Genomic DNA, 21617 nt, shown 5'->3' with positions numbered 1-21617 from the left:
CTATAAAGGACTATGCATGTATTCTTGGGTTTTTGCGTGGAATTCTTCGCGGGTAAAAATCCAATTGAAAAGTGGAAACTGGAATGTCTTAGAGTGTAGGTTTTATTTCTGAAAGCAATGAACGTTTGATAAAAAATATTACCAATTTAATACAATTTTTCTCTCCGTTTTTGCATTTGTCTCTCATGCTGTCGGTCTAATTATACATTCCCTTTCCTCTGCTTGCACCGTAACCATGGTAACTCGCCGCATAGATGTTCCTTTACATTGTATAATTTGGCCTGAAAACCTCCTGCACGGAAGCATGCCTTTTTAAGGACTGTTCTTGTTTCAGATTGACTTTGATTGTAATCAAATATTTTGAGATGACAATTAACCCACCTTGACCGAAATATCTTCAACGGCCTTCCGATGATAATATGTCATTCATAATTTCCTTGTCGCCATGACAATCATCCTCAATTAAACTTCAAATTGACCTCTACCAACAAATGAATTAGATTTATATTATTTGGAGATGGAATTGCTATAATTATGTATTTGTTCGGATCAGTAATTCGTTAACTAATCATCGCATTATCTGTAATAATTATAGTTTAAGGTTATAATTGGAGAAACTTTATCGCAGTTTTGCTGTCATTTTGAAAAGACCATGAAAGCATTTAACTTTTCTTAGAGTGATGTTGACCGCCTAATTTTAGGTAAATTTGATGAACTTTTTCTCAACATAATCGATAAGGGCTTTATATTTCACCCAAAGGTGTGCGTCTCGAGATTGTTGACAAATCAAACAAAAGAAACATTTTGACACACAAGATCACTCAAAACGTATCAATGTTACGACTAAAACCGAATTATTGTAATTTCAGACCCCTTATTATGTTTAGAAATTACACAAATGAAGGAAATTGAATCATAGCTCCTCTTAGCACTTTGATTGTACATTTTCACCTAGCAGCTTCCCATTGCCATGATTACACCTGGGTGGGGTAAGGCAAATAAGGTAAAGCATCTTGCTCAAGTGCACAACATGATAGCACCGCCAGGGTTCGAACGCGCAAGTCCAAAACAAGTATATCGCTGCGTCACCGTGCTCTCATATATGGTGTCATTTTTTCTTAATGAAATTGCACTCTTTGCAAACAATTGGTGAATATGTAAGCGTCACCTTAACATAGCATCATCGGGATCAACACGATCAAGGATATTTATTACTCAAAATGGATATAGAACAATTCTTAATTTGATCAAATGTCCTAATTGTGACCTATAAATGAGCTTAAAAATTCTATAACTTATAGGCATATTTGAGTGATAAATCTGTTGTATAATTAATATGTCAGGAGTTCAATTGGTATTATATCTTCATGTGTTAAGGCTGTGATTGATATATTTCATTTGTAGCATGAATCATGAATTAGTTCTGGTCTACATGTATGAAAACTATATATGAATGGTTACCCAGAGCTGTACCAGTTGGTATAATTTGGTTTAATTTCATTTGATTTGATTGGTAATTGAACAATATGTAGGTCAGAATGTAGGGCACGTATGAGAACATGTAATTGGTTATTTGTATTCTGTACAATCATGTAAAGTGTAGGGCCTATTTTTTTCCGAAATTGAAATGTGAAGAAAGTTCGTGAGTACTTATTGTACTCATAAGATTGTACTCATAATATTGTACTCATGATATTGTACTCAAAATGTTGTACTCATAATATTGTACTCATAATATTGTACTCATAAAATTGTACTCATAATTTTGTACTCATAATATTGTACTCATGATATTGTACTCATAATATTGTACTCATAATATTGTACTCATAATATTGTGCTCATAATAATCATGATATTGTACATTGTTTATACTCGTAATATTGTACTCATGAAATTGTACTCATATTTTTTTACTCATAATATTGTACTCATAATATTGTACTCATAATATTATACTAATAATATTGTACTCATGATATTGCACTCATAAGATTGTACTCATAAGATTGTACTCATAATATTGTACTCATAATTTTGTACTCATAACATTGTACTCATAAATTATATTGTACTCGTAGTACGGTACTCATGATATTGTACTTATTATATTGTACTCATGATATTGCACTCATAATATTGTGTACTCATAATATTATAGGGGCCTACTCATGATATTGTACTCAATATCATGATATTGTATTTTCAAAAATACATTAATTCAATTTAGTTTAACAACTCCAAACAAATGTATTATTTAGGCATACCCTGTTATAACACGGGTTACAATTGAATACCTGAGTGGAACAAGGGCCCAACTCCAATTTAAAAAAAAATGAGTTAGACCCACCATTTTATTGCCAGCAGACTGTTCTTCCTTGTGTGTGAAAGATGAGCCAAAATCCACTTTCTAAATAGTCTTCCACGTACACTTAATCATGGCTTTCATGGAAGAAAGGCCCAACTCCATGGAGTTGGGCCTTCTTCCACAAATATTGGGTTAAAGATGAATTTTGTTCATCCATGAAATCTGCTTTCCACAGCAATAAACTTTCTTGCTAACATATTACATGCTTATACTTGTGCAATTAATGGACAATTTTCAAATTTCTGTAGCTATTTATAACAAATCTGCTTACGGAACTGGCACTTGCAGTATATTAGTGGAAGAAGGGCCCAACTCCAGCTCGTATTAAGACCTGTGCCGTTGCCATGGAAACATCATATATGAGTTCGAATGTATGTAATACTGCATGTCTATGTATTAAAGGTCCCCTGAAGATAAAAACATTCTGTCTATAAAACTTTTCCAAATATTAAGTTTTTTGTTAATATCTCGAAAACAGTTTTGATGGAGTTGGGCCCTTCTTCCACTCAGGTATTCAATTGTTAACCAATACGGATTACCAGGTGAAACACACAGTTGTTGGTTAAAATTAACATTTTAACCCACGTTATCAGAAGTTTAAACTTGTTGGTTAAACATTTTAACCAACAATTGTGTGATTCATCTGGTAATAGAAAATATTGCAATGGGCACAAATAAAGATTTTAAGATATCAACTTTTTGGGGTTAAGGTTCTATTGTGCAAATATTAAAACAAAAAGCAGTCGAAAGTCTCGAAACCAAACTAGCAAGTGTAGAACCGAGTTGATCCCAGATCTTTTGGCGATGCACATCATCCCGATCATATCTTTCGAGGCAAGCGTTTCATAAAATTCCGCTCTGTCATGTCTGTGCAGAAACATCATTTCTGATAAACAATGATAAAGATCATATTGAGGGAAAAATCAAAGCAATTCTTTCAAAAACAACGTTAACAACTTTAATTAAGCAACCATGAATGCTCTCCAAAAAAATGCTCAAGGAAGCTGAAAGACGAAATGGCATTATGTATGCGGTTTGAACATTGTATGTTACTTTTGAGTCGGTATTCTTAAGCTTCTTAGTCGGAAAGTCATTGGTAATATACCATAAACATGATAAAGGACTGTCTTGGGTATTGGTATAACGTCCATGGACATGTTGTGAATATCAATTACCACTGCATCATTGTCCAATCAGAAATTAGTCAACTTAGATTGAATACAACCAATTTAATCATCCGTGATGAATCATCGTGTATTTTATACCATTTTCATTCATAAATTTACCTATTAAACAATAGCTTACAAAACCTACCAACGAATTAATAGACCATGTAACAAAATTGGTCGTCTCCTGGTCGTCTCACGTGAACTATATTGTGGTAGTGGTATATGAAGCCTTTTTTAGCGCCGCCTCGACGCCTAACTCATTTATTCAGCGTTTTTCATTATTGAAGTTCATCAATGCAAACGGTCTGTCTGTATTTTTCATTGAGTTATGTTTATACTGGTAACTACCGTATTCAACACTGCACACAAGTTTACTACGTCACGGTTTTTTATGGGAATTTTATTTTTATCGCTTTAATTGCCAATGAGTATTGCTCGGTACATGGCATTGTCATGATTGTGTATTGGTAGAGGCATTTTGTGTGTTGCCGTGGCTGACTGCAGAAGTATGATACACATATACCACGCAGAGAACATGGAAAAGATCACAATGCTATCATGCATAATCAGGAAGTTTTATTTGTTTGTGACATCTTAACTTACTGACACAGGATATATTATTCAACATTTCATGGAATATTGCAGCTTTTGAAATTCACTTGGATTGTTCAGGTAAGTAAGCTGCGGAAGTCGATTTGTGAGGATTTTGCAATTAGGATTTGTTTTGAATGATTAACTTGAGTTGTTTTACATGGGTAAGGCGATTTGCTGGTGTCAAAGCTTATTTTGCTTCACCACACACAATTGATTTTGATATGGGATGGTAAGCAGGGAGTGATATGATAGTGTACTACCCTCTTGTTTTATGTTTGCTATCTCCAGTAGACAGTACATCTTTTAAGCATAATACATAAGCATAGATAAGCTTACAAATATGTATGTATTGTTTAGGCCTATGTATGTGAATCTTGGTATCTTCTGTGTATCTTCAGTAGAAAGCTATTATGGTGATACATCAAGGAATGTGGTGTTTATTGCCAAGAAGTGTGCCTATATATCATCTCATGTACGTTTGCGATCTCCTTGGTCGTGTTGGTAATCGCTTGGTCGTGTTGGTATACCATCTTCAGAAGATAATGAGTAGCATGTACCAAGTAGTGCTATTTCCTGTAAATTGCTATATGATTTGCTATATCCAGATATATATTGATTCTCTTTGCTATCTTCAGTAGATAGCCAATGACACACAAATGATTCTGTGTTTATACATCTTCTTTACTATAGCTACCATCTTTGCTATCGATATCTTCAGAAGATATCCACCGCGTGACCGCCGAGGAGGATAATGACTCCTCTGCTATCTTCAGTAGATAGCCAATGACATACAAATGATTCTGCGTTTATACATCTTCTTTACTATAGGCCTATAACTAGATCGTCTTTGCTAACGTTTGACTGCCGAGGAGGATAGTGACCCCTCTTTGCTATCTTCAGTAGATAGCTAATTACATACCAACGATTCTGCGTTTATGCATCTTCTCTACTATAGATAGCTATCGTCTTTGCTATCTTCAGAAGATATCCAACGTGTGACCACCGAGGAGGATACTGACACTTCTTCAGTAGATAGCTAATGACATACCAAGTGTGCGTGTTTACACATTTTTTTATCGCTAGTAAATAGATAGCTATCGTCTTTGCTATCTTCAGAAGATATCCAACGTGTGACCGCCGAGGAGGATATTGACACTTCTTCAGTAGATAGCTAATGACATACCAAGTGTGCGTGTTTACACATTTTTTTATCGCTAGTAAATAGATAGCTATCGTCTTTGCTATCTTCAGAAGATATCCAACGTGTGACCGCCGAGGAGGATATTGACACTTCTTCAGTAGATAGCTAATGACTTACCAAAGAGTGTGCGTGAATATACCTTCTTTATTATCGCTAGTAAATAGATATTAGCTATCGTCTAGCTTTGCTATCTTCAGAAGATATCCTGAGATCACCGAATTAGTTATAATGTAGTAGAAAGCCATCTTCTTATCCTTATCTTAGCTCAGAATAGTGCACGGCACACCAATAGAAGATAATTTCTTAATGAGCAAATGTTGTATTCGTTTGGTTTCATAATTGAATAAAATTTGACACTAACGATGGGCTTATAGAGCTTTCGTGACAGATGGCTTAGTCTTGTTGTATCAATTATTCTATCAGAGATTCAGACTATACATTATACAATATACCTGTATAATAAATACGCGGGTCGCCATCAACAGGTCTACATGTCAGTGAGCCCATACAAAATACGTACTGTAATTTCCCATTATTCTTTATCAATTTCAATACCACTAGGGCTTGTAATAAAACCACAACTATACAAGTCCTGGTTCATTACCATTATTGCTTAAGTATATGTGGTATAATGGCCATACCAATATGTAATTATCAGGGGTTATCGCAAGCATTTATCAATGTCATTATATTATGTCTCCCTGTGTTGTCCCAATAGCGAAGAGTAAGTGTACTTTTAAGCTATTTCTATTTTGTAGTCTGAACATTGGGCTATTCCCTTTAAAATCCACACTCCCCCTGTGGAAGATTTTGGAAATATCTTCCACAGGGGGAGTATGAATTTCAAATGGAATTAACACATTAGCAGCTCATTTGAAATTCACCCTCCCTCGGGAAGATTCAGGTTGAATCTTTCTCAGAGGGTGTATGGAATTCAAACGGAGCTGCATGTGTTCATTCCATTTGAAATTCATACTCCCTCTGTGGTAGATATTTTCAAAATCGTCCACAGGGGGAGTGTGGTCCATTCGAATAGTCCATTGGTAGTCAGGTTAGTCCATTATTCTAGGCTTTTGAGAATTGGCGTGTTTACCCGTTACATCTCTTTCAAACAAACTTATTCAATTACGGAGTAAAAAGGCACAGTACAATCAAATTAAATCAATTTGATGCTTTGCTTTTGTTAGCATTGATTGGTAAATGGGGGGATACAAATAGTTCAACCAAATTCAAGTGGAGAGTTCCAAAAAAAGGCCTTTTGAAGAATTGCATCATGAAAAATAAATTAAGTTTGGAAATTCGATGCAAAATAAGTTCCTTTTTATTCATGACATAGGGATAGGGGCCTAGACATTTCAGTCATTGCAGATCACCGGAAGGTGGCCGAGGTACTGAAAAATATATGAATAAATATACACTGCCGAATTTCGATAAAAAACTCAACAAGTATATATACTGTATCCTATATAATTATGTTTCTATGCTATGTAGAGATTATTTATGCATATTCTCGGTTAATTATGAACACGATGAAGGGGTATTTGGCTATCACGTCCGATTAAAATGGCTGAAATTGCACCAAAATGCGGGCCAAAATGCAGGCACATACATGTGCATACAGCACATTGGATGTGAACAGTACGATACGATCGCTTTTGGTACGTCAAGCTTGCTAAATTTCCTCATTGGTCACGCTGGGGCTGGTAAATCAACATGATAAGTCAATATACAATACTCCATTTATGTCGATACGCATTAGCAACAAACTTATCATGACCAGAATCGATGTAAGCGATTTACTACAACACCATTACTGACCACCACGTAATTCAAAAGAAAGGACTTCTGCTTGAATTGTTTAATCATATTTGCACTCAACAATATGTCATCACTGGTGGACACAGTCATAATTTGTCAACTTTCACTTAAATTTGAATTTATTGTATAAGTTTTGGACCAGAAAATTATAACAAATTTTGTGGATTTTACAGATTAAACATACCTTGTGGCTGTATAGTCAAAGCAGGGGTTGAACTTGAGGTTTTTTACGACACGGTGCAATCGCCTTTAACACATTGGGTACAGAACGTCGTTTGTTAACTCTCTCCACACGGGTGTCAACTGCAGACGACAAGTTTCAATTTTTGTTATAAAAATTCAAAAATTTTAGAATTGTAAATTTTCATGACCATATTTGGAATCAGCATGAAAATGCATTAAAATGAGTACAAACAAGCCTAGTATTGGTTCAGTGGTTCTAGCTCTTGATATTTTGAGGAAATATCTCAAAACTTGGACTTTTTGTGTTGAAGCCTATAGCTAGCACACATAGCATTATTTTGATTCTGATCCATGTGTTCGTATATGCAAATCCCCGGGATGCAAATAAAGGTTTGACAATACAAATTAACATTCGAATTGAGGACCATTGATAATATTTAAGGAATAAAATTGTTCTTCATGCCAGTTTGAAATTGGATTAGGCTATTTTCATACATGGTATAATATCGAAAACTATTAAGTTACAAACTATTATGCTGAAAAAGTGACATGTCATTGTGAATCGTTTTAAGCATTTAAAGGGCTGATTTTCACCGACAGACGGCAAAAGGCATCGCACACTTTTAGTTTGCTATAGTTTACTACATTCTCTATGCATGATTTACTGTATTCACTTGAAATTCAAAAGACAAGGTCCCGGCTTCTTTTGTTCACCGATGAAATTAGAGACGTCAGGTCGCTCCTAGAGTTTACTACTCTCACTCCAATTGTTATTATGCTGTTTTTATCAAAGATAAACAAAATTATATTATTGGTGAACGAACATTGAAGTAGTAGGTCCTGTGATTCGCGTGGTGCAGTAAACCACGTTGTATAACTTGTGGAGTGAGGGAAGATTTGAGTTAGTTTAACCTGAATATGGCAGATTTGGACACACAGATATTAATCCGACACATTAGTGGAATCACATCAACTCGACCTAGATCTAGATGTGAAGGTAATGTTACAAAGTTGATTCATTTGCATTTAAAAGCGTAAATACAAAACAGCTACAATATCTTCTCACTCGGCTCGGCTCGCATTGCACCTTGAGGTAGGATTTAAGATAGACCACATTGGGCTGTCCAATTGTTTTGTCAGCAGGAGTTAGCGTATACACAAATGTATTGCTTTGTCTAAGGACATTTTAAGGACAAATGTTTGCTGTGGAATAGTGCTTATTGTTGGTGAATGATTCAAATCAACATGGATTATACGAATGATTTCTTCCTGAAGTTAACTTTGTATAAAATCTTTTGTGACAACGGTACACACGCTTTATAGCGCATCCATATACGTGATCAACGTGAATAAAAGTGCCTTTTTTGTGTGGATATAACCGAAATAGTAGCAGTTTTATCATGATTATAGTATCGAAATCAACAGTTAAAGGTTAGACAAATTGTTTGTCTGGAGTCATGAATCATTCATTCTATGAGCTGCTACGCTATGGTGAGAAGGGGAGATAAGCCAGCTTTTTCACAACGGCACACCACTGTTGTTTGCGCTCCAACTCGGCCTGGTGGGAATGGTCTGAGGTGATAGGGTCGCGACTCCGGTGTGCTAGGCCTATATATTATTTGACTTAACACATAACAGAGTCAGCCTGGCTTAAAAAGAATTGGAATTCTACAATGCTACAATAATAAACATCGAGTCGTTCACTTATACTGTACATTTTTCTGATAAATAGTGCTGAGATACAGCCTGGGAACTTCAGGCATGCAAATTTACTGGAATAGTTTTATAATTCAGTTTCCAGCATCAGTGGTATGCGGGTGCAGTTTAATACAGCTATCACTTGTCATGTTTGTGCAATTTGCAACAGTTCTCTGCACATATTATTGGAGACATCAGGATTTGTAAAACATTATTTGGGAGCACGTGTGGCCGAGTGGATAAGGCGCCCGACTCATAATCCATAGGTTGCGAGTTCGAGCCTCGCTCGTGCCAACGTGTTGTGTCCTTGGGCAAGGCACTTTATCCTCATTGCCTACTGGGGGATTGGGGTTGGGTTGAATTGGATGTTTGTATATATAGTTGTTTGTTTCAATGTTGCAATATTGGCGCTGATTAAGCTGCTGCCTGCAAATTGCATTGTGTCTGTGTACAATGTAGTTGTGTTTAATGTACAATTCTAGCAATTTGACCTGCGGGTCACCATTAGAGTTTGAAATAAAACCTTCCTTCCTTCCCATGCTTCCCTTTATTTGTTTCACACTGAGCTATACACTGGATATTTATTCCTACCTATACATGTATTTGGACTCAATATTTGAAGAGTTTGTTTCCAAAAGGCGCTAAATCCAACGGTTGCTTTATGTAAACTTCAATTGCAGATATTCCTAAGAGTAGCAGTAACCTTGCCAATCTAATAACATTGGACCACTAGAATAGTTCTAACAATTCTTTGGATAGCTTTAAAAAATAATTGCAAATCTCTTTAACCTCCCACGGGCGAAGACAAAAACAATAAATATAAAAGAAAATAATATTTTTGTTCCAAAAGGCGCTAAATCCAATGGCAGCTATTTTAAAATGTTGCATTGGAGAATTTTTAGGGGACAAAATGATTTTGAAAATAGTTAGAAAATAAGATAGAGTTACTAACAATCCATTCCAATTGTTAAATGGCATTTAAACTTTAAAAATGTTAAAATATACCATAAAAATGTGACACAAGGCAGCTATTGGATTTAGCGCCTTTTGGAAACAAACTCTTCATTTATAGCATGCCATTGGTAAGATTGTTTGTTTGGCAAAATACACTATCAGGAGTTATCAGGTGACTGTATATAAAATTCGGCACCTTGGTATCTGTTTGTACACACAAACATTTTGAAGAACATTGTTACTTGGAGTTGGTTCCCCGACTTTGGTGAACCAAATGGAGCTAAATGGATCACAATACTTCGTTTCCTTCATGTGTTCAGTTCATGTGCAAATCTTATGTGTATGTCACGTCAGCAGGAGTCTATAATATGTTATTGTTCTTGCCGAGTATCATGGAACGACTCTGGTTTGCAATAACATCACATCCATTGTGATGCTGAATACATTTTACTAAGTGTTTTAACAGTGTACAGCGAGCTATTCCAGTTGAAATCCACACTACCCCTGTGGAAGATTTAGCAGAAGTCTCCCACAGATAAAGTATGAGTTTTGAATATAGGCAATTAGGTAACTTCAATTTGGAATACTCACTCCATGCTATGGTGATGTATGGGTTTCAAAATGATTTAACCCTGACCAATTACATTTGAAAAACATACTCCCCCTGTGGAAGATATTACCAAAATTTTCCACAGGGGTAGTGTGGATTTCAACTGGAATAGCAATCATACTTATTTCACTAAGGCAGGTGTCACCATTTTGCATCACCCAGCTAATCAGCTATATCAATTATTTAATTGTTTTTACAGAATAACATTCAACTTTGTAATCATGGACTATATCTGGCTTTGACTGAGTGGCTTTGACTTGAACTTGAAATAATGCGGACTCCAAAATGGTGTTGATGAATGACAAGGCTGAGATATGGAGCACGTCACCATGGAAACGGATTCTGGTGGTTCTCGTGATCCTAGCAGGTGAGAGATGTAATAAGAATTGCCATTAGGTCTAGCATGATAGGCTTTGGATTTCTTTGAAAATATCCTGACTTATTTCCATGAAGGTGTCAATATTTTATCAAAATTAATGTAGAAAATGTTTTTGAATGCGGAAACAATATTTATGTCCTACCATAAAGGAAGTAATGACCATTTTTTTCAAAATGCATTTTATTGCTATATATTACACCTATAGATAAAAAAATATCTTCCCCCTGAAAAAGTATAGCTTAGTTATGTCTAAAAAGTTGAAAAAAATTCATGTTGAATACTTTCTTCCTTAATAGGACAATCTCTGAAAAACCACAACAAAAGGAAGCAATGACCAAATAATTGCCCATTGTTTTGATAATTTTAGGCAAATTAGACATCAGCTTTAAAGAAAGTTGTTTTTATTTGATAAATTACAACTAATAAACTTACTAAAACGTCAAATAATCTCAGTATTTTCTTCAATAATGAAACAAATCAAACAAAATTATGTTTTTGTCCTATATCTCAATAGTATTATTTATTTATTTATTTATTTATTTATTTATTTATTTATTTATTTATTTATTTATTTATATTATTATAAATTTATTTATATTATTATAAATCTTCTTCATCGTATCGTGTCCACACACGTTGGATAATGTGTGTTAGCCAGAGGTGAACACAATGTTTAAGGTTATTCATTATTTTAAACTGTTGTGATTTGGTAGTTCACAGCATCTTACGAATGGTAGTGAGCTTTGACAAAAACTGCTTTGCTCAATTCATAGCAAGCGTGTAGAAGAATTAAAATATCACAGATATACTTTTATAGGTGCTGCGGTTCTTGAGTTACGTTATAAAGAGGGCTGAAACAACAACACTTTTGTAAAACGTACATAACTCATTAACAACAATAAATTAAGCAAGTTTGCAAAGTATACGATTTGTAGAATGAACTTTTGCAAAACATCAAGGTGTTAATTTTCAATAATATATTGATCTAGATAATGAAAATCGATTTTAGGTTGCTTCGACCAACAATACCTCGTCTACCCTTAACAATATATCATTGTTCTCTTCCTGATACGCAGCTTTGCATTATAAATGAAATACTCAGCAAAATGATGTCGAATTTGATCTTGAATATAATATTGATGTCCATAACATAGACATGAATAACTGGTACTCTACTATAGACAAAATATTGCAGCATTTTTCGAGATATATAATACCATCCTGATCATGATTTATATTAAAACTGAAAATTCCACATTATTTTGTAACAGCCCTATAGTGAATGGTAAAAATGAATTAAATAACTATTTAAAATATTGGGGTTTTCGTACAAAATTGGCAAGCTGTTGCAATATGTTTTATAGTGCTTTTGGCTGCTGACCCGTTGCAAAATTTGTGTTGTCTTTTCACACCGTTTTTATTGTCAAATATAATTCTGTTTATATACCCTTTCAATGTATGCTCCAACAAGCCTGTATTTTCACATTCGCATTTGAACCATAAACCGTGTGAATCGAATGTGATATTGTCGAATTCTGAACCTTATATATTAAATGTATATTTTCAAAGCGCAGATTTGTGAATATAAATATGTTTAGTAATAAAAAAAAAGAGTACCAAAAACTGTATGGTATGCATACTTTTCAAAGTCATGACCATTTAAGGTAAACAATAACACGCCATTTTTGTGATTAATGGTCTGTTTTTGCATACTTTTTGAAGAACAAACTCGGTGGTCACTCAAATAATGGTCCTTTTTTTGATTGATTGCTTAGAGGCAAATAGGATGACAAATTACAGTTCCAAAACAATCATAATACCATGACAGAAATGGTGTCATTAGTTCACCGATCCCAATTGAATTTCAATTAATTTTTCTCACATTAATTCAATGTAACCTTTAACATGATATCAACGGGGCGTACGCATTGCATAGGCCTATTATAGAATGTTAACAATTCGGATTCTTGTGATTTGCAACAGATAATATGTTGTAAAGTTCAGGTATAGTATATCATGTGATTTTAATATAGGGAACTCGGTAAGTTCAAATGTTTGTTAATAAAGTTCAGGTGGTAAAAGAAAAGTTATAAAATATTACTAGAGACATTTAAGTCATAGATTATCTGTTTTGCAAGTGTGTAATATCATAGGCTTAGGAAGATTTACAACATTTGGGGGGCTGAAACTTGAAAACATTTTTGTTGGCCACACTGGGGGTGCGCGAGGGGGGTTTCCCCCCTGGCAGGTAGAAAATTTTGCAAAATATAGGTCACAAAGACCCATTTTCCCTCTATTTTATCACAATTTTTTAAGTTCACCTAGGATTATTGGGGGGGCTGAAATTATTGAGGGGGCACCAAAATTATTGAGCCCCCCAAGCCCCCCGGTTCCTAAGCCTATGAATATGTTTCGTGCTGTTTCGGTATGTGCATCAGAAATAATCGTGCAGAAAAGTAGCTTTTTAAATACCGAATTTTTGTAAAGAAATCAACGAAAAAAAAAAGTAGTTAGAAAAAAGAAATGAATGAAATGAAAATAAAAAACACTCCAAATAAAGACAGGTAAAGAAGGAAAAGAAAGAGAAAAGGTCGTGAAAAGAAAGAGGGAAAATAAAAGGAAAGAAAAGGAAAAGAAAAGAAAGAGGAAAGGAAGAAAGGAAAACATAAGGCCGTGTAAAATTAATATTTTGGTTCTCGTCCCTCCCTCCTCAATTTCTGGGATTTGTCAGATTTTTTTTTTTTTTTTTTTTAGATTTTTCAATTTTTTAGACTTTGGAATGATTTATGAAATCTTCATACATATAAATAAGTTTATTAGAGAACAAGCATCACTTCCAAGTCTTTTTTTTTTACTCTAGGGGTTTATCCCTCAGAATCTCACATTTGAAAAAAAAAAAAAAAGCCTCATCGTTTCCTCGAGCACTGTTGGAGAAGACCGAAAACTACTGACAATGCTAATTTTACATTGAAAAAAAAACACAAAAAAAACACCTCCCTCCCTCATCAATTCATGAAAATCCTCTGGACGAGAACCAAAACATTAATTTTATACGGCCTAAAGAAGGAAAGGAGGGTGTATAGGGAAAAAGGAAGATAAAGGACAAGAAAGGATTTATTGTTTCAAATTCAATTAAGTTCATCCACATTTCGTCAACCTCATTCAAATATCATTAATCATAGTAATTGTCTGTGGATGAGCGCATGAATGCTTCAAAAATATAATTGATGGACCATAAATATTACCAGTACACGCCAGAGCTCTGGGTACATGTATACTATGCACCACAATGGCCTCATCCAAATGACATAGTTCAATAACTTGAACTTCTTAACAATCACAGTGCAAAATTTGACCTGAAGTTGCAGAGTATGAGTTTTTGTACCCAAATTTTCAAAGGTCATTCAATAAATGTACAAATGAATTGGGGTTAAAGAACTGCGCCCCTGGTTGATGAGCATATTGTGGATCGTAGTGACTTGAACCGAATACTGAACATGCTGAAGGTCAAATGTTACCATTAAAACAATAAATGAAAAGTTCCTTTAAAAAGGGAAGACTGAAAATCTAACAATTAACCGTTCTGAACATCTTTGTCTTGCCGCCTTTGTTTTGCTGTCGGTGGGTACTAGTATGGTTATTCAACGGATTGTAAAGATGTCATGGGGATTAATAATTTTTTTCATGATTTAAATTGTTGTCATTGGGAACGTTTATCAACAAGAAAGGCTCCAAATCACTGTGACCATTGTATTATTTTGTATTGTTTGTATATTATTTGCTCAAATGATCAATTTTGTTTTGGTGCATTTCGGTTTAGAATACTGTATAGGCTAATTTTAATTTTCCGATCTCTTTTGATTACTGATCTTAATTAATACTTCAACTTCAGCTATTAAAACAAGAGATATGTTATAGTGTGTATTGTCAGCAGTAAATTGCTGCATTAAGGTCAGTATTTCTAATCAGAAACCCATTACCAGAGCCTGTGGTTAGAACAGTAAGTAAATTTTCCTTGAAACACAGGAAGTGCTCTAAAACAGTATACCTTTCAGATACACAGCAAAATTGATATTTTGTATATATATACTTTGTTATTTTTGGACTTTGTTACATAAATTTGTAACAACAGCATAACACACATAATAACATAAAGAAGACGAATATAGAAGAAGAAAAAGAATATAATGATGAAAATGAAGATGAAGACGAAGATGAAGATGACGATGATGATGATGATGATGATGAAGATGAATATAAGATGATGATGATGATGATGATGATGATCTGTTTTGAAATTAATCTAGTTTTACTTAAAGAGTATTTCGTGATCCTAGCATCCTATTTTTATGACATTGTCCACGAAAAAAGCTTATTCCCAAAATTACACTTGATTCCGATTTTGCGTTTGCAAGTTATGCATGATTATGTGTATTACACTGCTCCATAGGCGGTCAAATTTGTCGATATTTTTGCTAAACGAACTAATCTGCAAGAATTTTTTTGTACAAAAACATTATGCAGCCAGAGGTTTCTAGTGGTATAAAATTCTAACTTTTTTGAGAAAAGTGGAGGGATGAGGCTGCGGATCACGAAATGTCCTTTTAAAAATCAACCTACTTAAATTAGAAAAAAATTAATATTTTAACATTAACTCACATCTTTTCTTCCCACATTTTTCTTCCAGTTTTCTCACTTTGTGATGGCGATTACACTCTGACAGCGCCCGCAATCCATGTCGCCCTCACCGGTGAAATTAGTGTAGCCTTCCAAGCTCTCCAAGGTTCACCGACATTATCTTTTGGGGTTGTACAACTAATCGACATAACCGAATCAACCGATATCGTACGAGTTTCCAAACAACTACCTTCAACTTCCACTGGAAATATATATTTTGAGTGTAGTTATTTCGATCGGAAAGGAGAATTTGAATTCAGAATCCTCGCTGAAGAAGATGGACCCGTGATTGCAACAAGTAATGTGGTGTATGTCTACTGGCCGATGGTTCGAATCGCGTCACCTATGATGCTTGTGGAAGCATTAACTCAAGATGTCGCCGTTACTATTTACACTAATGAAAGACTGTGTACAGACATGTCTCATAATCGATACGAAACGACCGTTACTTTAATGTATCATGGAGGACAAGGTAATCCTTTAACTAGCAATGAACTGCCAACACCAGCACCAACCGATGGTATCATATCAGATGAGTTCCCTACTGGTGTAATAGGTAGTGAGAACCAAGTGCAATTTTACTGTAATGCCATTGATCGCGCTGGTTATTACACCTTTGAATACCAATCTACTTTCAACCGTAGCGTTATTGCAAGAAGCGCTTTCTTACAAGTCTTATGGAGCAATGCTTATAAAGTTACCGCGCCACAAGAAAACATCTTCCCTTGTCAACCTGATAATGGGTTAGAAGTCAATTATGAGTACCCACTTTGTCGAGGGGAGAATGATAGAATCCGAGTTTATGGGCAAAAAGATGCGTTTTCAAGACAACCTGCTCCTGGGTCATTGGAATATATTACGGAAAAAGGAGCTTATGATCCGACGGAGGTGTTCTTTTTCTGCGAGCACTTTTCTAAAGATTATAAAGGATACTGTTTTAATTACGTCAGTGTTGCGAGGAACGGGGCAGTGGATGGTCATGCTATGATATGTATACCGACAAATGGAACAGGTAAGCTTACAAAAATGTATACGAGGTGTCCCAAAATGGTTACAGTACCTATCAATGTGACAGTTGGCACGGTACCCTTAAGTTGATTCTGGAATGTCTTTGAATAGTTTGTGACATGTATTGGGACTAATCTTCTTGAGACACCATGTAAACCACAATAAGGTAGTACAGTTTTAAGAATGGTTGATATTGACGTTAAAACAGAAACTGTGCACATTCCCTCAGGGATTTTGAATGCAGATCAAGACCAGCCTATAATTTAAACATTCTTTACACATACATTCTTCATAAAATTGTAGGATTCTGATTGCCTTTGAATAAATGTTATTTACTAGAATCAGGCAAAGTCAAATGACACGTCATGAAGTACTATATCAAACCTTACAACCATATCAATACCCTATGACTTATCATAGCAGTATGATATACATTGAAGGTGCAGGAGTATTCATGAAGGTACTATCAAACCATACAACCATATCAATACCCTATGACTTATCATAGCAGTATGATATACATTGAAGGCGCAGGAGTATTCATGAAGGTATTATCAAACCTTGCAACCATATCAATTCCCTATGGTTTATCATAGCAGTATGATATACATTGAAGGTGAAGGAGTATTCATGAAGGTATCATCAAACCCTATAACCATATCAATACAATATATGACTTATCGTAGCAGTATGATATACATTGAAGGCGAAGGAGTATTCATGAAGGTACTATCAAACCCTACAACCATATCAATACCCTATGACTTATCATAGCAGTATGATATACAACATTGAAGGTGCATGAGTATTCATAAAGATACTATCAAACCATACAACCATATCAATAGCCTATGACTTATCATAGCAGTATGATATACATTGAAGGTGAAGGAGTATTCATGAAGGTACTATCAAACCATACAACCATATCAATACCCTATGACTTATCATAGCAGTATGATATACATTGAAGGCGCAGGAGTATTCATGAAGGTATTATCAAACCATACAACCATATCAATACCCTATGACTTATCATAGCAGTATGATATACATTGAAGGCGCAGGAGTATTCATGAAGGTATTATCAAACCATACAACCATATCAATACCCTATGACTTATCATAGCAGTAAGATATACATTGAAGGTGAAGGAGTATTCATGAAGGTACTATCAAACCATACAACCATATCAATACCCTATGACTTATCATAGCAGTATGATATACATTGAAGGTGAAGGAGTATTCATGAAGGTACTATCAAACCATACAACCATATCAATACCCTATGACTTATCATAGCAGTATGATGCATTGAATGTGCAGGATCAGGAGTATTCATAAAAGTACTATCAAACCTTTAAGTTTAAACCATATCAATACACTATGACTGAGCCTACATTGATTTGAAGGTCAACGAGTATTCATCTGCTAATTGGGTGGCTTCATCACGTACTCTTAAATAACATTCTGTAACATTTTATATTAATTACTATATATTTTCATCAATTAAAAAAACATTTTGTTGGGATGAGACTCGTGAATGTTTGGGTCAGAACGAGCGTTTCATCACGTATACTTTTTTTTAGGTCCGTAGAACATCCATACATGTTTTCTGCAATATAACATTTTGTCAAATTAGCACGCAGAAATTTAATCCATAAATAGAAATTATTGATAAACAAAAACAAAATTGAATCCGTTGAACGCATTTGTTGCTATGAAACAAAATGTCTTGATATAAAGAATGAGCCAGTTGATTGATGACAAAGTCGACAAGATGATGACCCTGGCTTTAACAGTGTAGTCAATGGATGATATGCGACGTTGTCATGAAGCTAGTTTATGAGCTGTATCGGTATGAGCAGGCTTGCTCATATTAAAACAAAATCAAACGGTAAATTACAGTAATTATGTGACAGGGTTGGACTTGCTAGGCATATTAATATCCTGCCTGGTATTTTATGGCTGCTCTACTAAATGGCCCCCAATTTACACGCACGTTTGTAAATGTAGTAATGGAAATAAATACGTTGTCATCAGGTTATATAGTCTGTATGCAATAGCATTTTTTATTAAATTTAATATAAAGTTTAAAGCAAATTTATGCTGAAAGCGTGGTTATTTTCTATCTTTATATCAATGTGTAATTATCTGTTATTGATACTGGTATAATAAGTGTGGAATATGAAGAATAGTGGTCATGATGAAGACGTTATCTACTGCTGATAGTGGTATTGATGAAGACGTTATCTACTGCTGATAGTGGTATTGATGAAGACGTTATCTACTGCTGATAGTGGCATTGATGAAGACGTTATTTACTGCTGATAGTGGTATTGATGAATACGTTATCTTCTGCTGATAGTGGTATTGATGAAGAAGTTATCTACTGCTGATAGTGGTATTGATGAAGGCGTCATCTACTACTGATAGTGGTATTGACGAAGACGTTATCTACTGCTGATAGTGGTATTGACGATGACGTCATCTACTGCTGGTAGCGGTATTGATGGAGACGTTATCTACTGCTGATAGTGGTATTGATGAAGACGTTATCTACTGCTGATAGTGGTATTGATGAATACGTTATCTTCTGCTGATAGTGGTATTGATGGAGACGTTATCTACTGCTGATAGTGGTATTGATGAAGACGTTATCTACTGCTGATAGTGGTATTGATGAAGACGTCATCTACTGCTGATAGTGGTATTGATGAAGGCGTCATCTACTGCTGAAAGCGGTATTGATGAAGACGTTATCTACTGCTGATAGCGGTATTGATGAAGACGTTATCTACTGCTGATAGTGGTATTGATGAAGACGTCATCTACTGCTGATAGTGGTATTGATGAATACGTTATCTTCTGCTGATAGTGGTATTGATGGAGACGTTATCTACTGCTGATAGTGGTATTGATGAAGACGTTATCTACTGCTGATAGTGGTATTGATGAAGACGTCATCTACTGCTGATAGTGGTTTTGATGAAGACATCTACTGCTGATAGTGGTATTGATGAATACGTTATCTTCTGCTGATAGTGGTATTGATGGAGACGTTATCTACTGCTGATAGTGGTATTGATGAAGACGTTATCTACTGCTGATAGTGGTATTGATGAAGACATCATCTACTGCTGATAGTGGTATTGATGAAGACGTTATCTACTGCTGATAGCGGTATTGATGAAGACGTTATCTACTGCTGAAAGCGGTATCGATGAAGACGTTATCTACTGCTGATAGCGGTATTGATGAAGACATCATCTACTGCTGATAGTGGTATTGATGAAGACGTCATCTACTGCTGAAAGCGGTATTGATGAAGGCGTTATCTACTGCTGATAGTGGTATTGATGAAGACGTTATCTACTGCTGATAGTGGTATTGATGAAGACGTCATCTACTGCTGATAGCGGTATTGATGAAGACGTCATCTACTGCTGATAGTGGTATTGATGAAGACGTTATCTACTGCTGATAGCGGTATTGATGAAGACGTTATCTACTGCTGAAAGCGGTATCGATGAAGACGTTATCTACTGCTGATAGCGGTATTGATGAAGACATCATCTACTGCTGATAGTGGTATTGATGAAGACGTCATCTACTGCTGAAAGCGGTATTGATGAAGGCGTTATCTACTGCTGATAGTGGTATTGATGAAGACGTTATCTACTGCTGATAGTGGTATTGATGAAGACGTTATCTACTGCTGATAGTGGTATTGATGAAGACGTCATCTACTGCTGATAGTGGTATTGACGAAGACGTTATCTACTGCTGATAGTGGTATTGATGGAGACGTTATCTACTGCTGATAGTGGTATTGATGAAGACGTTATCTACTGCTGGTAGTGGTATTGATGGAGACTATCTACTGCTGATAGTGGTATTGATGAAGACATCATCTACTGCTGATAGTGGTATTGATGAAGACGTTATCTACTGCTGATAGTGGTATTGATGAAGACGTCATCTACTGCTGATAGTGGTATTGACGAAGACGTTATCTACTGCTGATAGTGGTATTGGTATTGATGGAGACGTTATCTACTGCTGATAGTGGTATTGATGAAGACGTTATCTACTGCTGGTAGTGGTATTGATGGAGACTATCTACTGCTGATAGTGGTATTGATGAAGACGTTATCTACTGCTGATAGTGGTATTGATGAAGACGTCATCTACTGCTGATAGTGGTATTGACGAAGACGTTATCTACTGCTGATAGTGGTATTGATGGAGACGTTATCTACTGCTGATAGTGGTATTGATGAAGACGTTATATACTGCTGGTAGTGGTATTGATGGAGACTATCTACTGCTGATAGTGGTATTGATGAAGACATCATCTACTGCTGATAGTGGTATTGATGAAGACGTTATCTACTGCTGATAGTGGTATTGATGAAGACGTCATCTACTGCTGATAGTGGTATTGACGAAGACGTTATCTACTGCTGATAGTGGTATTGATGGAGACGTTATCTACTGCTGATAGTGGTATTGATGAAAACTATCTACTGCTGATAGTGGTATTGATGAAGAAGTTATCTACTGCTGATAGTTGTATTGATGAAGACGTTATCTACTGCTGATAGTGGTATTGATGAAGACGTCATCTACTGCTGATAGTGGTATTGACGAAGACGTTATCTACTGCTGATAGTGGTATTGATGGAGACGTTATCTACTGCTGATAGTGGTATTGATGAAGACGTTATCTACTGCTGGTAGTGGTATTGATGGAGACTATCTACTGCTGATAGTGGTATTGATGAAGACATCATCTACTGCTGATAGTGGTATTGATGAAGACGTTATCTACTGCTGATAGTGGTATTGATGAAAACTATCTACTGCTGATAGTGGTATTGATGAAGACGTTATCTACTGCTGATAGTGGTATTGATGAAGACGTCATCTACTGCTGATAGTGGTATTGACGA

The 21617-nt window shown here is 35.4% G+C and overlaps 1 protein-coding gene across 1 annotated transcript in view; it reads left to right on the top strand.

The window, feature by feature from the left end:
* Positions 1 to 21617, top strand: part of LOC140160771 (uncharacterized) — a 125719-nt gene that overhangs the window by 66574 nt on the left and 37528 nt on the right. Inside the window, 2 exon segments of the mRNA XM_072184068.1 lie at positions 10795 to 10962; positions 15662 to 16663. Coding sequence (XP_072040169.1) covers positions 10881 to 10962; positions 15662 to 16663 — 1084 coding nt within the window. The 5' untranslated portion in view covers positions 10795 to 10880.

This window comes from Amphiura filiformis, chromosome 9 (genome assembly GCF_039555335.1).
Source record: "Amphiura filiformis chromosome 9, Afil_fr2py, whole genome shotgun sequence".
Lineage (NCBI taxonomy): Eukaryota > Metazoa > Echinodermata > Ophiuroidea > Amphilepidida > Amphiuridae > Amphiura > Amphiura filiformis.
This window is presented reverse-complemented; position numbering and strand designations above follow the sequence as displayed.